Genomic DNA, 23154 nt, shown 5'->3' with positions numbered 1-23154 from the left:
TGTATTATCCGACTGGTCGAAGAAATTGAATTCATGCATGTTTTCAGCTCTGGCGCTCTGGCCGCTATATGCTGCATACGCATGTAGTAGTATTTCCTCAGCATATATATTTGGTCCCATATCCGCAAACCCTTCTTCTCTTCTTCCTATGTTGTATATCTCTTTCCTTAACCTCTACTCCTTGAGCATATCTTACAATATGGTCCTACTCGTGAACAAGTCGAGGCACGAGTGAAAAAAGTCATAAGTAAGGTCACGGGTTATCCTGTAGAGCAAGTATGATAACGTTCCCCTATTTCGAATATATTTCTCAGTACCTGACTCTAAACTATACTGCTATACAGATTGGGAACACCGATCCTATCAACGAGCACACCTTTTATCCTGGTACATAGGTACTTAAGCCTACGGAGGGGTTTAAAGATGCAGATGATTATGAGGCTATTTTAGAGGGCCTGGAAAAAGTATGTGTAATATATTTCATTAACTCCCTAGGTTTGCGCTGTCTTAGAAGTTCTGAATAAGTCTAAGTTTTCTATCTACATAAGCTCAGCTTGAAGTGGACTTGGATACCTACCTAGGTATACACTACATAGTAAAGAGGCTCTCATTGGTCAGTTTGTTTAAGTGCTGCGCGTGTCACGTGGAGACGCGTCTTGATTGTGGGCAAGAGAGAGATCTCCAACACATCGACCAGCTCTCGAGATAACCCTGATTTTTGCTGACCTCGGGTATTCAACAACAATGGCTGCCTCTTTTTTTAATAATAAAGCTCGTGCCGCTGCCGTCGCATCCAGCAGCTCTAAGCCTAAGGCTGGCGACAACAAGGAAGACTCAAGTCGACTCCAGCCGTGGGTCGAGAAATAGTAAGTTAATGCTTCATTTTGAGCTCACCGAGCATTTGGCTGATCTTGATTAGTCGCCCCAAGTCCCTAGATGACGTTGCTGCACAAGACCACACAACCAATGTCTTGCAGCGCACCCTACAAGCTTCAAACGTAAACCACCCAGCCTCGAACAATTGAAACAATGAACTAACACCAACCAGCTCCCCCACATGCTCTTCTACGGACCCCCTGGCACAGGAAAAACATCCACAATCCTCGCCCTCGCCAAATCCCTCTTCGGACCCGCCCTTTACCGCTCCCGAATTCTAGAACTGAACGCCTCCGACGAGCGCGGTATCGGCATCGTCCGCGACAAAGTGAAGAATTTCGCCCGAGCCCAGCTCTCTCAACCAACAGGTCTGGACGCTGCCTATCGCGCACAGTACCCATGCCCACCATTCAAGATTATCATCCTCGACGAGGCAGACAGCATGACGCAAGACGCACAGTCCGCTCTGCGCCGCACGATGGAGACATACAGTCGGATCACGCGGTTCTGTCTTGTTTGCAACTATGTTACACGCATCATCGAGCCGCTCGCTAGTCGTTGCAGCAAGTTCCGCTTTAAGATGCTGGATAATAGCGCCGCTGGTGAGCGGATCGGGAATATTGCAGAGCAGGAGGGTTTGCAGCTTGAGGATGGGGTTATCGATACGCTTATCCGGTGTGGTGACGGTGATTTGCGTCGTGCTATCACCTATCTGCAGAGTGCGGCGCGCTTGGTCGGTGCCACGAAGCCGCCTGCTGCGAAGGATGCTGATGATGATGATACTGAAATGACGGATGTCGGCAGCAAGTCTAGCGTTATTACGGTGCGCAGCATTGAGGAAATTGCTGGTGTGCTGCCGGATAACATTTTGGATTCTCTTGTGGAGGCTATGCAGCCCAAGAGTGGTGGGTCGGTCTACGAGGCTGTCGCGGGGGTGATTACGGACCTTGTCGCTGATGGCTGGAGTGCTACGCAGCTTGTTGGACAGGTTTGTCCTTCTTCTCTTTGTATTTTCAATACCTCTTGCTGACCTCTTCTAGTTATACAGACGTGTAGTGTCCAACGAGGCAATCCCTGATATCCAGAAGAACAAGATTGTCATGATCTTCTCGGAGATGGACAAGCGGCTGGTTGACGGGTCCGATGAGCATCTCTCCATGTTGGACCTGACATTACGCATTGCCGGAGTCCTGCGTGGAAATTGAGAGGAGCTTATTTCTACAAAAATCGTCTCGAGCTTAGACCCTCATGGTCAGCAGTGAGATTTACCGAATACTTGATCGAAAAAAAGATGGCGTTCGGGACGGGGACGTCCTACATATTTGAGGCGTTATATTCGGATTTTTTAGCACCCAGATCTTGTTCGAATGGAATGATCATGATACCCTTTAACATTCTTTTTGCGCAAGCTACTAAGTACAGAGCTACATGGCGAGTCCGAATGACTTGACGTGAAATTTATGCACACATCTAGATGACAGCGCCTAGAGTTTAGCTACTCGAATGGCAGGCAGCCACTACGATTCGTTCTTGACTGAAGACTTAGGACATCGGGCTTGAGCTGGCGCCAATAAATAACAACGCATACTTGGAAATGACGTGAAGTAAATTCCTCTAAAATATCGACAACAATTAAGGCCTTGTGTCCTACATATCCCGATCTTTCTTTCATTTAGCAGCAATAAAGCAAGAGATAGATACAGGCAATGTTAAACAAAAGGCCAGGCAAGAAGGAACATATGAGGCTAGAGGAGCTCATATCTTCAAAATTGCTGTTGAACTTTTAAAATCGGCCATAAGACTCTTTAAAAGTTTGCCTGGTTTTAAATTCTCACCTTCTACCAACTCTCATCTCCAGATATAAGCCTACAATTTCCAAGTCTTCACCCTCAACATATTCTGCTGATTCTACGCCAGGACTCATTTTTCGCTCATTTTGATATGGACTCTACATACCTTGGCAGACAACGCCATGGACCTAGTCGTGACCCTCGTCGTGCTGGTAGAGCTAACCAAGGAGCTGCTCGTGACGATAGACAACAGCATCACCACCGAAACCAACAATACCAGCACCAAAGCCAACACCACCACCAGGTAAGCCACACTTCACAAAAGTACGTGCTCCCCTGCTGTGTAGTGTTGCCTTGCTGCAATACTTCCAATACAGCCCGGAGAGTGTACTTGGTGATATTCCCACTGCATTTGATATCTTCCATCTTCTCATCTTGTCCTTCAATGCCCCACTCTCATATTGTATACGCCAGTGCGAGAACGAACCATTTCCCTCAAAGACTGACAAAGAAAATAATGTGGTACAGAGCAGCGCAACTTTGACTTGTTATCTCTGCCGCGACCCCAGACACCTTCAGCGGAGTTGCCCACTACTCGCCCTTTGGAGATCTGCCATCGAGACACTTTGCCGCGTACAGAATATCCCCCAGTTGAAGCTTTTTGGCTCATTACTGACAAGATATCCTTAAGGATCGCATTATTGACCCAATGAGCCTTGTTGAACAAATCGATATCGTGAGTATTGATTCTGGAAGCATCTCTTGCACCACAGCTAAATTATCGGAACAGGGAATCCTTGTTACTGCTCTTGCTAGTGCTCTTCCCGATAGGGATGGAGACATCCCTATGCAGTAAGTTATTCTATAAGGAGTTCCTTTTTCGGTCGCTCGGAGGCTCGAGTTTAGGATGTTAGATGGATCAACAATTAAGCCCTAAAAGGCGCATAAATAGTGACTTCGACTTTATCGAGTCGTAGAATGAGCTTTGAGCGAGCTTTCTATTTGTTAGTAAGGTGTATATCAATCTCGATGTGTCTTGGAAAGATGGTCAGTTTCGTCAGGCTCTGGCCGACCACCGTCGGGTCCCTTACGTAATGCGGTGTATAAACCATGGAACCTTCCAAGGTTGGAACATAAAAGGTGCCGGGGCTCCGGGTAGGCCCGCCTCCGAGCCGTAGAACTGAGGGGCCCACTTGAGGGTAAATTGACGATAGATGGTATTTGATATATCCTATGTTTACCGATTTCTAGTACATATATGGAACCTGACTGGCATTGCTTGAGGAGCACAAATACCCATATGCAAGATGTATTGTTATGGAACGACCGAATGGGTCAAAATCTCGTCCTTCGTAGCTGCAGTGTGTCATGGCAGGAAGGTACAGAGGGATGGGTATTCTCCGCAGATATACTGCGCGCACTTGCTGATTATCTTCAGATCTACTGTAGTCTTGTTTGATCAAAGCTGCAGACGGCCACTGTGTCTGTGCCCACTTTACAAGCATGTACGAAGCTGACCTTGTTTTATGCTGCATTACTAGGCTCATACATATCGTTTCTGGTTCCATAAACACCTAACAGTGACATGCCACAATTAACAACATTGAAGGTATACCAGAAAGAGGAAAACCATGGTCCATTTCTTGCCGATGGAGAGAGCTCGGCGTTTCGGCGATTCTAAGGGATCAAAAACAAATATCGGTATTCGGCTACCGAGTGCCGAAGGACAAGCGCCCCCGCATATAACCCGAACCCCGTGGTGCAGATAAATAATGTATAACAACCAGGTGGTTCCAAAAGTTACAGGTACGATCCGTAACAAAGACTGAGAGACATCATGGGTACCGAATACCGTTTTCAGCCTATCCTGGAACCCCCGAGTGGGAACGAAACAATGCAATTCCGACATAGCGAAAAGAAATTCCGGCCGAGGCGAGCCAAATGGGCTTGTTATGCCTGCCACAAACGAAAAGTTCGTTGCGACGCGCTAAATCAAGGCACATCATGCACCAATTGCAGACTTGATATGAAAGAATGCGTTGTTCCACCGCGAAGAAAAAAGAAAGCGGCAGCTTCAAGTCCATATATTCCTGGCGAAACTAGTGCAGATGACACAACGTTGTCGGCACGTGTGCCACAGCATTCCGCAACACTAGATCCTAAGCGCGACGACGTCCAGTCAAATAGCGCCGGTGTATCATCACGGAAAAGGAAAAGCCCGCCTCGAATCTCAGGTTCGCCACGTACCTGTCCACAGCAAAGACGACGTTCCGGTCAAGGCTCACCACACAATCTGGACAATGAAGTTGGACTATGGATGGAGATGCTACCGCCAAATGTTCTAGAACAACTCGAGCTACGTTCTACCACAGGCAGTTCGAGGCCCAATCGACACAATATTGATGCACTCAATGCGGAGCAGTTTCATCACAAATGCTCTGAAAAGCTGCTCCAGGCTGTGGACATCCTAACTGAAGTCATCATCATGCACAATTCTCTTTCAGCACACGCTGGGCATTCCGTCCCTGTCGTCCATCCGTCAGCTGATATTCATTGCGCCTCCGAAAATCAATTAGATGATGACGCAAAAAAGGAAGAAAATATGGAATACTCGTCATTTATCTGTCATCAGACTGGGGAGGATATATGGGATATCGACAGCCCATTGGATGAAAGCTCAACTTTGACTCCCGAGTCACTTGAATATGTGGCCGGGTCGAATTTCAATATTTGGTTGAAATTAAATAACTCCGACCTTGGTAGTCCTTTGTCGCTGGGGCCATATGATATCGAAGAAGCTGTGTCCTGAATGTTGGCATGTAAATGTTTAAATATCGGAAGATACATTACGCAACTTTTTCGAAGGTGAACCTTCGTACAATTCGAAATAAAGTGATACTAGTAAACCAAGCCAAAGAAGCAAACTCCGAATACTTGTCTTGAACCGAGGAGACAGAGGCAGACGCAAAGTAAGTCTGTAATTTGTCAACGGACCTGTGAGTCGCCGGTTCGATCACGAAACAGGCTGGTCGCAACGCAGTGTTAGCATCATTACCTATCTGGCCCAGCCCACAGTGACACGACGCAGTTATCTTTGCCAAGTACGAATTATGGAGGCGAAGTTGATGCCTAGTGCCCGATGGGGCAAGTACCTGACGATCCTGACCTGGACAATGTCTCCGCCCTCGCCTGGAATCGGTACAGGAGACTCCTATCACCATATCACTTTCTATTCTCGAGCACAACAATCATCATTACAGGAAAGGCTGCAATGAGTTTGACTGCCCCTGACTATTGCAAGGCTAGAAATTCCAGGGTCCCTGAACCCGTCCCGGTAGTCTGGAATCAGATCCACACCTTCTTCAATGCTCCACAGAACTCAAAAGCTCGAGTTGTGGACACGACGTCGCCTTGTTTTTGGTCTTTGATAAATAAGCACCAGAGCGAATCGCAGATCGCAACAGGCCACGGGGATGGGACTCGCAGTTTCTGAACACCGATCCCCTGGCGATGAGGGCGATCACGGGCCGATCATGAGCCGATCATAGGCCGATATTTTCCTTACATGCAACTATCGATTTGACCTGCGATAGATCCGGCGTCTTCGGTTCAGTTTCGGTTTCATGCACCAATGTTCTGAAACTGTCACAGATTAGAAATACGCCGGGTGATCGTCCCGGACGCGCGGTCCCCCTTTCCCTGTTTTATCGCGTTATCAGGGACCGTTATGCGCTATCTGCAAGTAGCCATAACTAACCGGCAATGGCGTGCTCTTGGCTTTAGGATGACGATGCCAAGATCATTCGAGGGTCAACGTCGGCGTCAATCGCTGGTGGGGTCTGAGCTGCGTCATCCTTTGCCAATCCAGGGTGATTGGAAGAGGACCAGGATCTCGAATCGCTTCTTCGGGAATCCAGGCACTATTGGCCAGCCTGAACATTGGTGGAGGGGAATTCAATGCAAGTACAGTGACTCTGCATAAGTTTAAGGTTTATGCGTAGTCACTGTACGGAGTATGTCCCCCTGAAAGACGACTTTCCGTTGGGACAAGATGAAGAGCTAATGCAAAGTGCCTGGCAACTTGCTGACCTGCAACTGTAGAGATTTTTCATGTGCAGTCAACCCTGCACACCATAGCCCAGGCTCGCAGCATTATTGTGACATAGTGACCGCGTGTCAAAGCTCTTGGCATTGATCATTCCTGTCCCTATGGCCTGCATAAAATGGCACTATCTACGGCCATGTTGATCTCTGCGGGTAAGGAATGTATTAATGACCCTCTTTCTCCTTGGTCTGGTCACCCCCTTCCGACAATGTGGCAGGGTAGGCTAGCACTGGATGCAAATCTCTGAGAGCAGGTGATGCAATCCTGCAGTTGAGGGACTCGTAAGGCTCGATATGTTCTTTTATCCGAATTTTATATACTTAATGTCTTCCCTGCGTGCCCCTTTCTTTTCTTACTTTAGTTCGTCCTACATTTGATCTCTTCGCCATCACGATGCCGATGATTCAAGGGTCTCTCCCCATCAAAACACCAGCGATGGAATTGACTGATCTTGCCTTGTCTAGGGGGTCTTCCTCTTCCAATTTTGACGATGTCGAAAGGCAGACTCCCGACACTATTCCCTTTGCCAAAAGCTCCAAATTCTCCAGCACCAAAGGCAACCTCTTTGACCGAGATTTACCCTTGAGATATGCCATCGACGACTACTTCCATTCTGAAATTGACACCGCATGGAGCGATCTGCCTCTCATAGGCTGCGGATATGTGAGCGGCCTAATTGACGCGCTGTCGTACAATGCGTGGGGAAATTTCTCAAATATGCACACAGGTAAGGACCAAAGCATGCATCCCATAAAGACCGAGCTCTAACCATGGTCGACTGCACGTCAACAGGGAACACTATTTTCATCGCTTTAGGAGTGTCCGGGAAGCCCGATAGCCAGCCCATGCTATGGCTTAAGGCCCTCATTGCTGTTTTAGTGTTCATAGTCGGCAACGTCTTTTTCGTCTACGGTTCGCGATACCTGGGTACTCTCCGACGATTTACCTTGATAGTGTCTTTTGCCATTCAGACAGCCCTCCTCCTCGGAGCCGCTATTCTTGTTCAGAAACGGATTGTTAGTCCCACTCTGGACCGTCAAATTCCAATTGACTGGTTTCAGGTTCTCGCAATCTCGTTGATCGCATTTCAAGCCGCCGGTCAAATTGTCGCCTCGCGATTCCTGGCCTTCTCAGAGATCCCCACAGTTGTTCTAACAGTCATGGTCTGCGACCTGTTTGTTGACACTGAGCTATACCGGCGTCCCTGGAGCTCGAACCCGAAACGAAACCGAAGACTAGGTGCCTTGCTTTCACACTTTCTGGGGGCCGTGACTGCCGGTGGGATGGCGAAGGAGACCGGGCTTGCAAGTGGTTTGTGGCTTGCCACGGCTCTGAAGGCTTGCATTACCTTAGGTTGGTTCGTGTGGAGGAGGAAAGATTAGGATGGGTCGCACATATTAAGCAGCACCTAATAATGCAAAGCCTGTTTCCACCCTCAACTCACCTCGGCGCCGGCTTCTCTCGCGATGGAATTTTGACGTTTGTGCCCGGGTAACAGCAATTAATGAATTATAGACCAAAATAGCGTCCGCATGCACATTTCAGGTGTAACATTAGCAAATAGATATTATAAAGGAGATTAGCTCACAAGTTAAGATGGTATTACTATAAAGTATTGTTATGCTAATGATCTGGTGTAGGGAATAGCACCGCTTTTTTCTATGAGCTGTATTCTCCCCAAAGTGGTGGAGTGTATAAATTAACCAATTCTGCATCTTACCCTCATCTATAACAGACGAAACACTGAAATTACATATGTGACACTGAGCTGGTGGGATAGCCCCAGTTTGGCCAGCAGTCCATATACTTCAGAGACTTTTCCGGGCAGGTTGTCTGTCAGGTGTCAGGGTTCTCTTCTAGCCCAATGAGTATGGCCACCATATGAGCGGCCGGAGTGCACATAAACCCTGGCGACGCGGCTCAGGGAAGGGATATTTGAGCCCTGTGATGAGAAGTGGGAGGAATACGCCCAGCTCAAACTTAAACGGCGGTTGCTTTCCTTCCGAGTTGCGTGTCCATGCAAGGGCGGCGGCGGCCAGGTCGATGATCTGGGCGAATACTGATCCGTAGGCGTCGTAGACACCTTGATCAAAATCCAAAATGGCTTCTTTTTCAATGAAGACAATCGTGTAGGTCATTAAGAGAAGAGCAGCTGCAACGTCGACGTTCGAGCCATGTATAGCCTTCAAGTATGTGAAGAGCCGATACCATTGAGCTAGTCGGGTTTTCAGGTGCTGTTGTCTGGCCACCGGCTCTGATACCTCGTGCAGCAGATCATCTGCTGTTCGGTGCATATAAGCTTTGGAGCCAATGTTGAGAGCCTTCATTTCGGCTACAACGCTACACAGGACGTTCCTTGCCCCTTGAAGTGAAGCGCTCATCTGGAACACTCAAATAAAGCTCCCAGTTTTCTTCTGGTAGTCCGCCGACGACGAGCACCCATGTTCCCAAACGATCATCAGATCTGCCGTGCCCTAGTTAATATGTTGCCGCAGGAGAGCCAGTGAGCGCGTGTACCAGATCACCGCTTCGCGATGATACTGATGTCCCACTGCCGCTGCATCATTTATTGGCAACCAGACCGATGTCTCGTGGATGGGAGGTCTTTCGTAGAGCGCGCTGAGCGGGATGATCGCATCCCAAACAAGTGGCTCTGCCCGGCAGATTTGGAGGACCGAGCCTCCCTAGAGGGCCTGGTCCGGGACTCGTGAAAGGCCTAGCTCTGTGGAAATAATACTCAAAAGCACGACGCTCTCGCGATTCCTGACATGGGTAGGGATGAGGTCAAACTGGGGCCGCCCAATAGCCTTTATAGGAAGGGTGCTCTAACCGCATCTCAGGCAGTGTGGTTTCGCCTTGCCACGCTTTACACAGCGGATTCTGCAAATCGGATATCAAACACAGCGACTGATCCAGTTCCGGGGAGGCAAACTGACTTGCATGTGTCGTACCTGGTTTTGGATTTGGTGCCTCGGCGACGACCAGGGCGCTTGGCGGACGAGTTCATGACTGAATGCGGGGATAGGCGGTGCCAGTTTCTTCGACGACTCCGGTATCGCCTGTTCTTCCTCACCCGAAATACCAGCCTCGTATGTAAGTAGGAAGCAGAGGGGAAGCAAACTTTTGAAGTTGCGTGTATGAAAATTTCTGTAATATACAGCAATTACATCGCTCGTTTGTCTTGGAAATAACACAATACTGCAAGTATTCTCCTTGAAATATGTAATTTACGACTTAGACAACATACATAGGGTTCATTAAGTATTTATGTTGTACCCACACCCTGTTTTCCCACCAAAACTGACCAACTTTCGACCCTATTCTCTCAATAAATTTATATTGTGATAATTTTTTAGATGATTTTTAATTAAAATTTATTATTAGATTAACAAAATATCTCTTTCCGAATGGTCTAATATGCATGGCTATTGAGTGGTAACTGATTGAAATGTAAATGTCAAGATGAATCTCTATTATATATAGTGACTCCCACATTAAACTCGCGATTAGAATCTTTTGTTAAAATTTGAAAATTGACTACTCTCTATTAGAATACTTACTGATATAATCTATAATCTATTACCTTAGGTTTGAAATGATAAATAAAAATAAAAAAGAATAAAAATATGTTACAATATAAATTTATTGAGAGAATAGGGTTCAAAGTTGGTCAGTTTTGGTGGGAAAATAGGGTGTGGGTAAATACTTAGTGATAGGGTCTGTATAAGGGGAGCATAAGAAGATCATTTTCTGTACCAAAAGATCTCGCTGATCTTTTGCACTACTTTCTTCGCTTTATACTATATAGTATAGGGTCTCCCGGAGTTAGCAGTGATACGTGATATGGCTAAGTGGTGTTTGCAGAATTATTAGATGGATATAATATGCTATACATCAGGTCACAATTTGGCCTTTTCCTATCTAGGTTGGTAGCAACAATTGATTAATCATACTTCCCTTATTCGGTCTTCGCTTCCACAAATACGAGTTCGCTATAGAGTAAAACATATGCACGAAGTGTTTTCATAATTTACAATATATGGAGCTGAAGATTGATCTACAATGGCTGTCGGCCTTTGGGTCTTTCCGACGAAAGTTTATTTCAGCCCTCAAATTTGTTGGCGATGGGACTCGTAACCTCCACTTTCAGCTCCAAGCATACTGCGGACGACGGAGGGTGGTAGTGCTCAATAGTTTTTGCAGATCATGATATAGGATGTCAATCATTGAAAATTGTTTTCCAAAACATAGAATAGACACTCCCAAACCACAACATAAAAGGCCTGCCCTTTCCATCCAAGATAGACCAAAGTCTCTGCCTCATCTTCCTCTTCTACTTACTGTTTGGCATATTTACACACGATTTCCACGCCCGAATCACCATGAAGCTCTCGTCCCTTTTTACATCGTTCACGTTCCTTGCCCAGGGTTTCCTTACACTTGCTCTGAACAGCGGTCAACTTTACTGCGGCAGTTCCTTGAATGCTGCGGATTGTAAAGACCTAATATACAAGCTTATGAAAGAACCTGTCTAACCTAGGATTGTAGCGCATGCTCATTTTCCTGTAAATGAGCTATATGAATACAAAAAGGCCAATGTATTCTCGAGCGCGGTGTATACCCCAAAGGGTGTTTGTTGGAAAGGATGCGTCAGAAGTGACAAAGCTGGAGAAAGTGATTATTGTCGCGGTATGTCCCAAGGCCTTTTCTTTTCTGTTTTTTACCCTCTTCGTATTCCGTCTATTTGGTTGAAACATGGCTAATACCAGCACCCCCAGACCTGGGAAATCTCTACATTTCCGAGAGGACCGAAAAATGCTCAGCGGATTTGGTGGCTGAATTCATGGGGAAGACGATCAAAACACCTCTCCAACAAAAGAGGGCCGAGCTCCGACTTGCACGAGGATTGACAACTTGTCTCTTTGACTCAAGCGGTCCAAACCAGGACGACGAAGGTCGACGAACCGAGTTTAATGACAGACTCCGCTGGCTCTCACGGACCCAGGAGACGCTGGCGGCTGAAATTAAGGAGGTGGCAAATGGCGGAGCTGTGCTAGGCTACGATACTAAGAACAATGCGGCTGCCACGTAGGCGTGTCGGGTCAGAGATGATGGATTCCGGGGCTGGGTTTATCTACTCTATACAGCGCACATGTGATATTGAGTATGATTAGATCAACCATTTTCAACATCTCTGTTTTAGCAAGTCATTAGCACTGTGGGCGTAGCCCCTAACATGGACTGTTTTCAAACCATTATATATCTAAGCTCTCATTCATCCCAGCCAATCTTAATCCACAGCTGTGCCTTGAGGCCATAAGTCGGGCCAGTTTTGATAAAACCTCTTTTACATCTGTAGTGTGACTTCACCTGAGGGATCGGCTCCGCTCATTTCGTGAGCAACCAGGCCCTCTATTATTACTTGGAGCCTAATGACTCCAGTGCTCTGCCTATATTATTGTGTCCGTAGAAAACGTGATTTGATGTTGCAATAATCTGGTTGTCCCCGTGACATTGAGGACCCGGGTAAAGACCTCGACGCTTCCACAGGACCGGACCTGCTTGGCTGGGGCTGGCCTCAGCTTATATAAAGTGCCCGTCCATGTAGGCTCGCTTCGCGTTCATCGTTCGTGTCTCGCCAAACGTTCAAAGTTAAGACCTAGGGTAAATATGTCGGCTAAACTTCGTAACCCTTGGTACGCATTGGCTTGTCTGAATGCACATACCCTGGTAAGAAGAAGACTGTTATATAGTTAGGTCCTATCTTTTCAAACTAGTATTTTCATCATTGTATAACAGCCCAGCACTGTATTTTATGCTAATTGATAATTACGGGCCTTTGTAATAAATGGTATATGCAATACACTACGCTAGCAAGAATTAGTCTACTCTTGGCGCACCCACATTGACAGACTTCTTACCAAATAGGGTAATGCTAGACCTCCCGCGGTCCCCACATGCAACATCACAAACTTCCACCTCTATTTCCCAAAATGCCTGTACACCGAATGTGACGGAGTGTTGCGAAAGCCCAGCGGTGTAGTCACAGTGCTGCTATCCCTCCTGCCAGTGAGTTGGAAGGAACGGCACATCTCCAGGGCTCCCTCCCCGTTCTCCCGGATATAATATTGCAATATTAGTTGAATCAGATATCCTTCTCCACTCTGCAGCAGCACAGACCCCAGCCCTGGACCCGTGGACTTACTAGGTACTTACGTAACACCTCCAGGTGGCCCCGGGGGTGCTCCCATATTCATGTCCTTGATTGAAGCCACGGAGTACTGCTGAAGGAAATTGGATAGTTGAAGTATTTATTTATTGAAGGTTCCATATGTACACCCGCTTGGGACCCAAACAGAGTAATTAGCACCATGATTTGATACATTGTTTTCTCCACAACAGTTTTCAGCTCGGTATGACGATAGCCACGCTGTTGCATAAGTAGTGGAACTAATGTCTTCGGATTCCCGCTACAAGGTTCGCATTTCCAGCCATGTCCATTGTGGATAATTGTGATCTGGCTATGCCAGAGAGAGAGAAAGGGAAGAAAGGAAGAGATGATATTTCTGACCTACGAGAGCTAGCTGATATAGCTAGCTAGGAAGCAAACAGAGAGGCCTGGACACCTGGAAAAGCAGGCATCCACCTGGATGACCTAACAAATTGGCATCTGCACGCAGGTGACAAGAACAATAGGCCAATAAAGGCTCATTTGTTACCGCGGAGGTACTTGGCAGGAGCGGCTGTGGCGCCGAGGTTTCCCTTCAACCCCCGACAGTAATCCGAAATCTCACCCAATAGTTATCCCTCATCAAAAATCGCATCACTCCTGTTTGCCCGTCCATCATATACTTGCTCTCACATTCCTCTATCAATTTCTACCTGATATTCCACTCCGTCGGGCGTAGAGGACATCATCGACCACCACAACGTTATATAAATCCTCTCCATTCTGGCAACTTCCACCTGCTATATGATAGGAGCCCTGGAGCCTTGATATACCTTACCTAATCGATCGACCTAACATTTTCTCAAAGTCCTGAGTTTTCGAAAGGAATGCTTGGGCGAACGTTTCAAAGTCTGTGACTCGCTCTACCAGCTAGCTGTCCTCCTTCACAAAGGGGAAAAACATGGGACTATAAGCAGCATACAGTCCGATACAAAGTCGCCACAATTATTGATATTTAACAGCTAACTTCTCGAAGAGTGCATCAAGATTTCAGAAGGACTCCCGCAAGTTGAGGGCATAGGACATCTAGCTCGGGCAAACTATAAGCTATCGCAGATTTTGGGAGATCTCCGGAGGGACAAATAAAGCTCGAAATGCCTTGAGAGGGCGGTTGTGCTTAGAAATGGCCTCAAGTGTCTCGATGGAGATTACTTTCTAATGAATGGAGATGGAGCTGCATCTGATTGTGAGGATCTTGTCCCGCGGATGCTGTGGTGATCCACATCCGATGGAATTCTCGATGTACTGGTCATGACATATGATTCGTTCGCAATATCTACTTAGAAGCCTATATAGCCGAAGGTGTCATTAATCCAAGGATAAAATTCTAAAAATAGCTGCTGCTGCTGCTGTTCATTGAGCCAAGAATACAAGGGCATTTGCCGCCTACGCTACCTCTTCCCTGCATATGCAAAGTTGTCTATGCGCTATAATTTCGGTAGCCACCCAAGCTAAAGATGCCCAAATTGAAACCGACCAAGCGCTATATTTCTGGAACTCGAGCGAATACCCCTTAATTGATTGGCTTCGTCGACAAGGGAATAAAACCTAGCATTGTGTGGCGCCTCGTAGAAGACATTTGCGACAAGGTGGAAGATCTAAATGTTACTGTCTGTGAGCGCCAGGAAGCGAGCCGGACCCCATCTAGACGTGTGCCAGCATTGTTATATTCTCAATTATGCGGCAAGTCAAGATGAAAAATTATTGTGGATTGACCACCTGACATGCGGGTTCTTGTTTACTTTCCACTACAGTACTTTTGTTCCATGGCTTTGAGCTTTTACTCAGGCGCTAAAACTTGAGGGCCAAATGTGTCGCGTAGCCCACATCTTTGATTACTCCCTTGCCAACCCCTCACTATCCGCCTATTCAACTCGCCTCCCATTCAAATAATAATGGCGGATTGCTACTTTCTACACTCGAATTTGAAAAAAATCAACTATGACGACTTGCCTTGTGAAGATGTCAACCAGGCCGGCCGTAATGTGACATGCTGTGTTCGCGGTTCAACTTGCATGAGCAATGGGCTCTGCCAAAATGCTGGGGGTGATGGATATTACAGTGCTGATTGCACAGATCCAACTCTGGAAGATCCATCGTGTCAGACTCGCTGTGGTCAGTATACACTATGGCAGACCACCCTTCGTAGAATTTGCTGACTCAATTGTTCCCGCAGGAGGCCTCGCTGGTGCACAGGTCACCTATAACTCAACTTCCAAACTTTGGGCCTGTTGCACTTACAATGGTGGACAGCCAGATTGTTCTGAGCCAACCGACGAGGTCTTTCCAGCTCCTGGTCCATCCAGTCTTAAAACTATCATATATCTCCCTACCACCGGGTCTGCCACATATTCCACGCCATCAGCGACCGCAACGTCTGTCTCGAACACAAACACATCTTCGACGTCATTATCTTCATCGTCCGACATCAGCCCGGGGGCTGCCGCCGGAATCGGCGTAGGCGTTGGCGCTGGGATAATTCTTGCCGCTGCGGCGATCGCCTTTGTGATTTCAAAACGGCGGCGACTATCAAAGATAAACAAGCTGAATCCAGCTGACAGTGAACCATCCCAGCAGCCCATAGTTGCTGAGTTGGTAAACGAGCGGATCATTCCGGAATTGGATAATGGACGCACATTGCATGAATTAGCCAACTCCAAAGCGGGGTCATAGTCTCCAGGGCTCTTCTTGGATATCTAACTGGCTGCACTTCGAGGCTGCATATCGAAAATTACCCCGAGCGTCCTTACATGGGACACCACATAACAAACCACACTTGAAAAGGATGAATCGTCCGATTTGTCGTGTTCAAATGGTTGCAATTATGATGGTGATGCGATACAGATGGAAATCAATGGAGAAAACACTGTGTGGATAGACTGTCCCGCACGAGGAGAGGATGGAGAGAGGGAAAGGAGAGAGAGAGCTATAAACCTAGGTAACTAGGTTCTATCACATAGTGATGCTTCAGGCACCAACATATATCAATTTCTAGAGTAAGAAAGCTTGATAGTATATTATTGACCATAACAACATTATATAGATTTATTCTCGAGGATAAATCTGTTCGTGTATATCTATTGTACAACGTACTAGGGAATACGATCTCTGCCATGTCCTTGCTCCCAGGTAATACTAACATCCACCGTCTTTGCAATTCCATCCCGCGCTGCCTCCCGCCCATCGTCACTTTCATTGGCATTGACAGAAGTCCTAGTAGTCCCCATCTCCATTTCCTCGCCACGTGCACCCGAGAAGAAATTCTGCCTACTCCCAGAGGCCTCGTGATTCGTTTGTACGCGATTCGTCGTGCGTTGGTGACTTGTTGTTCTCTTCCTGTACGATGAGGTGAAAGGCAAAGTGCTAGACTTGTCGCTTGCGAACAACTGGCGCACGGAAGAAACCACCAGCGAACGAAGGCAGGGGACGGAGGCGGATATAATAACGAGATAGCATTCGATCATAGCCCAGCAGGTAAGATGTATTGCGTTGGCTGTACCATCCCAGGTTAAGATCTGTTTGAGATATACAGCCTTCATTATGGCACCGACTGTTGCACTATACAGGTAAAGACGTCCTCGTTAGTAAGTTGGGGGAGGTAAGGGTGTCATTGCAACCGTATGAAGGAATGTACTCACAGAACACCCAAGCTCGTGAGTATCATGAGGCTGAACTTGATGATCGGCTTCAACTTGAGATCCCAGAAGATATAGCATGGAAAGACTGCTAGCATCAAGTCTGTGGAGGAGTTGCAGACTATAATTTGATATTGTTAGTCAAGAACCCAGGATTTTGTGTTTTGCCTAGCTGTGACTGAGCCTTTGGTATTGGATGGACATACAGCAGAGGAAGTAACCAAAACGGAGCTGGATATAGTCTTCCATGCAGTGAGTGGCGTACTTAGCATCCCAAACCCCGCGGATATCGCGACATTGAGCTAAGATGAGAACAATCATTACAATATTTGCCACTATTTGCACCGCGAACAGTACCCATAGGCTGATCTTGAAGACTCTCCTCGTTGAAAGTAATGGCAAAAGGTAGAGGATGAACGCGATCCGGCCTAGACAGGTGCTTGCGACGCCGCAGACCTCCGTTATGGTATAGTACTTGAGAGCGGTGGGCTCGTCGACCCCAGAACCACCGGATGCAAAGCCGTAGTCAAGAATTGCGATTGTGAAGTTTATCGATGCGGCGAGGGCAAAACCCTGCAATAAACATATCATGGGTTAGAATATATAGGACTTACATCATCGTTTCCCTCCAATTATTGGCATGAACTTACCAGAGATGCAATCATTGTAACATCGTCTGTTCCGAGATGGCGAAGCCTGGCTTTTGCAAGTATCCGGAGCAACACCACGACGATGGCGATGGCCCCAAGAGCCCATGTGCCCTCTAAGACTGACTTCCGATCACCAGTGAGAGCAGCCATCATGCGGGGTGATAGATCGGTAATAGTTACATCCCCTGGAAACGATAAGATCTGATAGCCGTGAAGTCGACAGGCTATAAGGAAGGAAAATCCAACGAAGATCTGGGTTACGAACTCATTATCAAATTTTCTGAGTGTCGATCAGAAAATCAACCGACGAGGCTCCTAACAATCTAGAACAGACACACTGGTTTGTTACCTAACTGTTGAAGGGGCATTTCATTTTATTCTCTGGTTCACGAATGGAATCGCGGCTCGAAGCGGAGCATATACTTTTAACCTTCGGGCCCGCTTTTTACATATCTGAGACATGCCTCGGTTTGAGCTTCAAACGGGCCATTAACGTCTCAGCAGATATCAGCATGGCAGAGTCATGTATGGAGGATTGCCCCGGTTGTAGATCTCTGTGACAAGGATCTAGAATATGCCGACTAGAGCGATATTCAATTGAACAGGAATCCTTGGGTTCAATTCGAAGTAGTCAGTACGTAATCTTCTAGTTTTCCTTTTTCTCGGGACGGCTCTAATGTTCCGAAGCTTGTTGGTTCCTCTACGGAGTACCCTTGCAAGCTTCCCATCAAGATCTTTTGTGTCAGCATATCAGGGTTATAGATCTCCGTGTATCCCGCTTCGTATTGACTAGCTCGTTTCTGGTCAATTCTAAGGGTGGGGCCGAACTTTATTTGTACATATTAGGCGTTTTGCCATATGAGAAATAGGGGTGGACTGGTTGGATATCATATCATTAGCCCGCGGGGATTTCAGCCGCTTATCGATGCCTTATCCGAACAAACGTGGCGGAGATCAATTCCCCCTTAAGGAAGTTGACTAGTGTTCGCTACCATATATCTTTAGAACGTCCTCGGGTTTTGAACTGAAAATTTCCAGGAACATGGACAACTGAATGGAGTAGTGGAGCAGCCTTACGAATTCCTGCTTAGCTCTGGTACAAGTGGCGCAGTGCTGAAGCAAATTGTACATATGCGATACAATCAGCAGTTATTTCTTCTTTGTATCATTTCCTTTTCTTTTCGGTGCTTCTTAGCAACTGCCTCTATTATCTTGATATAGTGTCTGACGTATATAATAGGTCAATGGTAAACGCCGAGTGCTTCTATCTACGGAGTATACTATACGAGTAATACGAGCAATAGTTACGACCAGGTGTTATGGGATAAGCTTAGATTAGCGTCAGCTAGTTTCGGGGCGGAGTAGCGAGGAATGGCCGAAGAATCACCTTCGATGGGGTCGAGGGTGTTAGGGTTGTCGATCATCACATGCAAGATCACATGCTGAATCAGACTGTTTGCACAGTTTGCATAGATAGTTGGTATGTTACAGATGTTGCTTCTCCTCTTTTCCCATGCCTGTATGTTGGTCAATAGGAAAAGATAAATATATTGAACCTCTGTTAAACGGGCAATCCTCTATCTCACCGTTTCACTTCTCTTGATGGAGACTTGACTTCCTCAGTTTTCAATCCCATCCTCTCTTCTATCCACGCTGTTTTACTTGCATTCTCCTTTGCAGATCGCAGACGTAGATGATAGATCCATTGATTTGTATGCGTTTATATCTAAATGTGACATCTAGTACACCTAATGGGCATCTTTCAGCCCATTCTACTCCGAGTCCAGCAGGTCAGAAAGCTTATCCAAGTAAGCATGAGGCCTAACATCGCCAGAAACAAAATCCTCCTTAGAAGAAACACCAGTCAAAACACCCAGCGTACCACCAAGCTTCCCCTCAAGTCCAAAGCGAATATCCGTATTCGCACGATCACCAACCATGCAGGCCCGGCTACGATCGAACTTGAACTTACCCTCAATGGAATCCATCATAGCCTGGCTGGGTTTGCCAAGTGCGACAGGCTCCTTATTCAACATCATTATCAGCGGCGCGCTCATGGAGCCAGCGCCAGGGAACAGAGTCCCCGAGTTCGGAAGGGTGGAGTCGATGTTCGTGGCGAGGAAGACCGCCCCACGCTTGATGTAGTGGTATGCCAACGCGATCTTGAGGTAGTTCATGTGGAAGTCGAGACCGACGAGGACGACGCCAACTTCGGGGTCTATAATGGATTCATCGCCTGCCGCGATCTTCTTGTAGTCCGCTGGTGTGACGTCGCGGCGGTATGCGGGGTCTGTGCCGCCAATGAATGGGACGTTCTCAGAGCGGAGTTCTTGCTCGATGCCTGTTTCGCCGATCACGTAAACCTTGCGCTTGTTTTCGGGGAGTTGGAGGATGCGAGAGATGTATATGGATGAGCTGTATGAGGAGGAGAAGATCTCTTCCTATTTGGTTGTGAGTCACTAGATACTCGGTGATCTGGCAGGGTGATGGTTGGTACCACTAACCACTGTACTCGGAATTCCCAAGCCTTCGAGTTTCTTGCGGTAGTCTGCGCGCGACTTGGTGCTGTTATTCGTCACGAAGACCACTTGCTTTCCTGCGGGGATTATCAGCCTCCGATTTTGCCGACTTCATCTTTGATGCGCACCATTATTTCGGAGAAGTTCCAGTGTCTCCACTGTTCCGGGGAAGAGGTGGTCACCGGACCATAAAACACCTAAATTATCATTGTCTCAGCAGTTGTTGCGACGCGACTGAGTCACTGCGGGGGACCTCCGCGGAGGGACAGCCGAGGTAGAGCACGGGGAAATACCATCACAGTCGAAGAGGAATACCTATACATAATCCAGTCAGTAAATAGGACCTCTCTAGTACATCAATGCGACCAAAACGTGTGCTCACATCGAACTTGGCCAGGAACTCCTGGAGGCCGGCCTTATCGCCGGTCAGGTAGCGGGGCGCAACTTGTGAGGATCCTTGCGTCATGGTGCCGAGGGGATTAGGAATGTACAGGTAGAGTACAGTAGAAACAAAGATCACGAAAGTGAAGGGAAGATGTCGGACTCCAAACAGATCGGAGCAAGAGTCTGTATCACCCGAAGCGAATCTCCGGTGAATCGTGACAGACCGGATCTTGGCCTGCACCCTCTGCAGGCCTCACCGCCTCCGTCAGACAGTCTACTGGTGATCCTTCGGTCCGAGGTTGATGGATATGACTTCAGACGGCCTAGGACTGATGAATTCTTAATGGAAAAGACAGTTTACTGATAGAAATGATGAACTGCAGATGGCTTAATTCCCTATAGAAAGAATACGAATGAGGATGGGAAGGAGGAGTCAACCCGCTTATTAAAGGCGGTAACATAAAGCGGTCAGATATGACCGGCAATTCCCCTTTTTTTTCTTTTTCAAATATCTCTCCCTTAGAGATCCCCCCTAGAGTTAGATATCGACCTCGATATCCTATATGAAAAAAAAGACGAAGAAAAGTAATAAGAAGATAAACGGCTAAGAAGTAATACGGAAGATAGTCTATAAACGAATAACTTTAAAGGCGTATATACGTGGATTTACCGCTATTATCCTAGGCGCTGTCTGGCAGATGAATAGGAGTTAGGGTAGATTGATAGGAATCCTTTTCGTCGCCCTTATTATCCTCACTATCACTATTGTCTTTATTATCTTCGACGGTTATAGTATACTCGTTTCCTTTATCACCCTTAATCGGTGTAGGATAGGGATTTAGAGACGCTTCTACCGCGTTATAGTCTACTTAGATATTTGTTATTATAGCCGATAAGATCTGCTTAGCTAGATCGTCTAACTATCTAGAAAATCGGTCGTTTAACTACTCTAGTTTATTATAGACTTCTATCTGTACTTCGATGATATCTTTATAGGTCTAGATAATAGCTTATACTTAAGGTGTTTATAAAGATCGAGCCTATCGTCGGATTCCCTATACGGCCTTTAATAATATATTAATATTATTATAGTTATATATAATAGACTAGTTAATCTAACCGATTACCGCTCGGATATTTATCGTAGGAGATATCTAGGGCTCGGTCTTCTCGTGCGACCTAAGACCGTTAAGTGGGGGTATACCTAAGCTAGTGAGATCAATTAGGCGTATTACTATTTTCTTCCGTATAGAATTAAGATAGGCGGTAGGAGTCTTCCGCTTCGAAGGTAATTTAGAATTCGCGACTATAGAAGCTTTATATATCGGTATTTTCGACTAGTCTATTGTGATATAGGTCCCCTCCGTGCGGACGCGTAATCTAGGACGGGGTATTTTCGTATAACTCTAACCTACTCTATCCTATTCCTCTTCGGAGATAGATTTAGGTCGATCTATGATTAGTATTTCTCCGGGCCCGCTCTATAGACGTAAACTAGCGATATTTAATAGTGTGGTTAAAGTGATTCTATCGGGTAAAAATATAGTAATAAGATCCGTATAACTAAACTAGAACTCGTGTTCTCCGCTATTAAAGTCTAGATATAACGCTTTATCGGAGGGAGTGATAGGAGCTAGAATAAGGAATTGCCCGAACCGTAGACTATAGGATAGAAGGCTCTTATATCGGGTCTTCTTATTTATAAGCTAGAGATAATACCGCTAATTAGACCCGGTGAGTATATAATAGTCCGTATAAACTAGTAGAAATAGTAGTCCGAAAGCCTATAAGATAACTAGCTCCCCTATAGGCTATCGGTTAGGTTTGATATCGCTAGCTAAATCGAAGTCTACGGGCTAGCGTGTCCCTCGATAACGTCTAGGAACCTTAGCTAGTAGAACGAGTACGACTAACGTATCTAAAAGTCGGACGTCTAGGGGTAGCTCGACAAATTCTCTATTATTATCGTAGGTAATACGATCGTGATATAGTAAACCCCCTCTATCACGTTCTTCTAGTCGGGCGAGTGTCTACTACGCCTATCGGTTTATACTTAAAAGGTGAGTGACGTATTTATCTATTATATTTAGCGGATAGAGGCTATAGCGTTCGTTAAGATTTATAGGTTACGAATAGACGGCCGGTTTAGGGCCTATACCTATAGGACGAGATATAAAAGATACGGGATTCTCGAAGGACGATAATAAATATAAGAGACGAGTGTATAAAGTCTAGAAGATAATTATAGAGGGGAAGTATATAATAATAGTGAGAGGTAAAGTAAGGAAGAAGGGGAGGGAAAGGAAGGGGAGTGTAGGTAATAGGGGAAGGATTAAGTAGGTTAAAAGGATTACTACCTCGTGGGATAGTCAGAATTGTAGTATATTATAGTAATAAAAGTGAGAAAATAGTTATATAGAAAGGACCTATATTATATATATAATATATGCTTTCGTACTTTATAAGTTATAAGTTTATAGCTACGTCGTCTCTTCCCTCCCTTTTTTTTTTTTTTTTTCCTAAGCCGGCTACCGGAGATCAATTAACCTCTACCCTATTAGCAAAGCTATTAATATAGCCGACCTTTTAACCTAGTACGGCGGAGTGGCGGCGGATTCTTAAAAGTATAGATCCTCCGATTCTCGTCGGAAGTACGGCCGTAAGTTATTAAGATGATATTTACTCGTTTTTTCTCCGTATAACCGACTAACTATAGCGGTGATATACCCTAGATTGATCCTAACGATTTTTCTTAGTCCGAACTATTTCGGTGTTATCTTATCCTTATTTACCTTCTCGCGTCGAAGGTCTCGCACTAATACTAGGTCTCCCTCTCGGAAGGATTCCCGCCGCGCGTTAGACTTAGCTCGTTCCTTCTCTTCTACTAGCGTATTAGTTAGGGAGATAGCCTCTATACTCCCCTACCTACGTTCTCCCCGATATATATTATATAGTTAGAGTAAGTG

At 46.2% G+C, this 23154-nt stretch overlaps 10 protein-coding genes across 10 annotated transcripts; 6 read left to right on the top strand and 4 right to left on the bottom strand.

Annotated features, from left to right (window-relative positions):
- Positions 1-744: 744 nt before the first annotated feature.
- N7525_009151 (replication factor C subunit 2) lies at positions 745-2081 on the top strand (the record flags this gene model as incomplete). Its single annotated transcript, XM_061214619.1, has 4 exons — positions 745-866; positions 920-998; positions 1049-1864; positions 1917-2081. The coding sequence occupies 4 exons, from the start codon at positions 745-747 to the stop codon at positions 2079-2081; spliced, it is 1182 nt and encodes a 393-aa protein (XP_061069050.1).
- A 767-nt stretch (positions 2082-2848) lies between these two features.
- On the top strand, positions 2849-3522 carry N7525_009150 (uncharacterized protein; the record flags this gene model as incomplete). The annotated part of the gene is made up of 4 exons (XM_061214618.1): positions 2849-2970; positions 3014-3299; positions 3358-3402; positions 3457-3522. The coding sequence occupies 4 exons, from the start codon at positions 2849-2851 to the stop codon at positions 3520-3522; spliced, it is 519 nt and encodes a 172-aa protein (XP_061069049.1).
- A 981-nt stretch (positions 3523-4503) lies between these two features.
- N7525_009149 (Zn(II)2Cys6 transcription factor domain-containing protein) lies at positions 4504-5475 on the top strand (the record flags this gene model as incomplete). Its single annotated transcript, XM_002563196.1, has 1 exon — positions 4504-5475. One exon carries the CDS (start codon positions 4504-4506, stop codon positions 5473-5475), a length of 972 nt encoding a protein of 323 aa, XP_002563242.1.
- A 1689-nt stretch (positions 5476-7164) lies between these two features.
- On the top strand, positions 7165-8153 carry N7525_009148 (YoaK family protein; the record flags this gene model as incomplete). The annotated part of the gene is made up of 2 exons (XM_061214617.1): positions 7165-7498; positions 7528-8153. The coding sequence occupies 2 exons, from the start codon at positions 7165-7167 to the stop codon at positions 8151-8153; spliced, it is 960 nt and encodes a 319-aa protein (XP_061069048.1).
- Positions 8154-8497: 344 nt separating this feature from the next.
- N7525_009147 (uncharacterized protein) lies at positions 8498-9098 on the bottom strand (the record flags this gene model as incomplete). The annotated part of the gene is made up of 2 exons (XM_061214616.1): positions 8498-8604; positions 8678-9098. The coding sequence occupies 2 exons, from the start codon at positions 9096-9098 to the stop codon at positions 8498-8500; spliced, it is 528 nt and encodes a 175-aa protein (XP_061069047.1).
- A 235-nt stretch (positions 9099-9333) lies between these two features.
- Positions 9334-9778, bottom strand: N7525_009146 (uncharacterized protein; the record flags this gene model as incomplete). The annotated part of the gene is given in 3 exon segments (XM_061214615.1): positions 9334-9534; positions 9562-9706; positions 9723-9778. 3 exon segments carry the CDS (start codon positions 9776-9778, stop codon positions 9334-9336), a joined length of 402 nt encoding a protein of 133 aa, XP_061069046.1.
- Positions 9779-11153: 1375 nt separating this feature from the next.
- On the top strand, positions 11154-11863 carry N7525_009145 (uncharacterized protein; the record flags this gene model as incomplete). Its single annotated transcript, XM_002563193.1, has 3 exons — positions 11154-11265; positions 11320-11460; positions 11550-11863. 3 exons carry the CDS (start codon positions 11154-11156, stop codon positions 11861-11863), a joined length of 567 nt encoding a protein of 188 aa, XP_002563239.1.
- A 3174-nt stretch (positions 11864-15037) lies between these two features.
- Positions 15038-15673, top strand: N7525_009144 (uncharacterized protein; the record flags this gene model as incomplete). Its single annotated transcript, XM_061214614.1, has 1 exon — positions 15038-15673. One exon carries the CDS (start codon positions 15038-15040, stop codon positions 15671-15673), a length of 636 nt encoding a protein of 211 aa, XP_061069045.1.
- A 419-nt stretch (positions 15674-16092) lies between these two features.
- Positions 16093-17435, bottom strand: N7525_009143 (uncharacterized protein; the record flags this gene model as incomplete). Its single annotated transcript, XM_002563190.1, has 4 exons — positions 16093-16558; positions 16639-16756; positions 16842-17208; positions 17286-17435. The coding sequence occupies 4 exons, from the start codon at positions 17433-17435 to the stop codon at positions 16093-16095; spliced, it is 1101 nt and encodes a 366-aa protein (XP_002563236.1).
- A 1622-nt stretch (positions 17436-19057) lies between these two features.
- On the bottom strand, positions 19058-20270 carry N7525_009142 (uncharacterized protein; the record flags this gene model as incomplete). Its single annotated transcript, XM_061214613.1, has 5 exons — positions 19058-19726; positions 19790-19881; positions 19933-20001; positions 20098-20119; positions 20187-20270. 5 exons carry the CDS (start codon positions 20268-20270, stop codon positions 19058-19060), a joined length of 936 nt encoding a protein of 311 aa, XP_061069044.1.
- Between the last annotated feature and the right edge of the window lie 2884 nt (positions 20271-23154).

This window comes from Penicillium rubens (genome assembly GCF_028828025.1).
Source record: "Penicillium rubens strain IBT 27055 chromosome Unknown utg000003l_segment0_segment0, whole genome shotgun sequence".
NCBI lineage: Eukaryota > Fungi > Ascomycota > Eurotiomycetes > Eurotiales > Aspergillaceae > Penicillium > Penicillium rubens.
The sequence above is the reverse complement of the archived record's forward strand: the minus strand, read 5'-3'. Positions and strand labels throughout refer to the sequence as shown.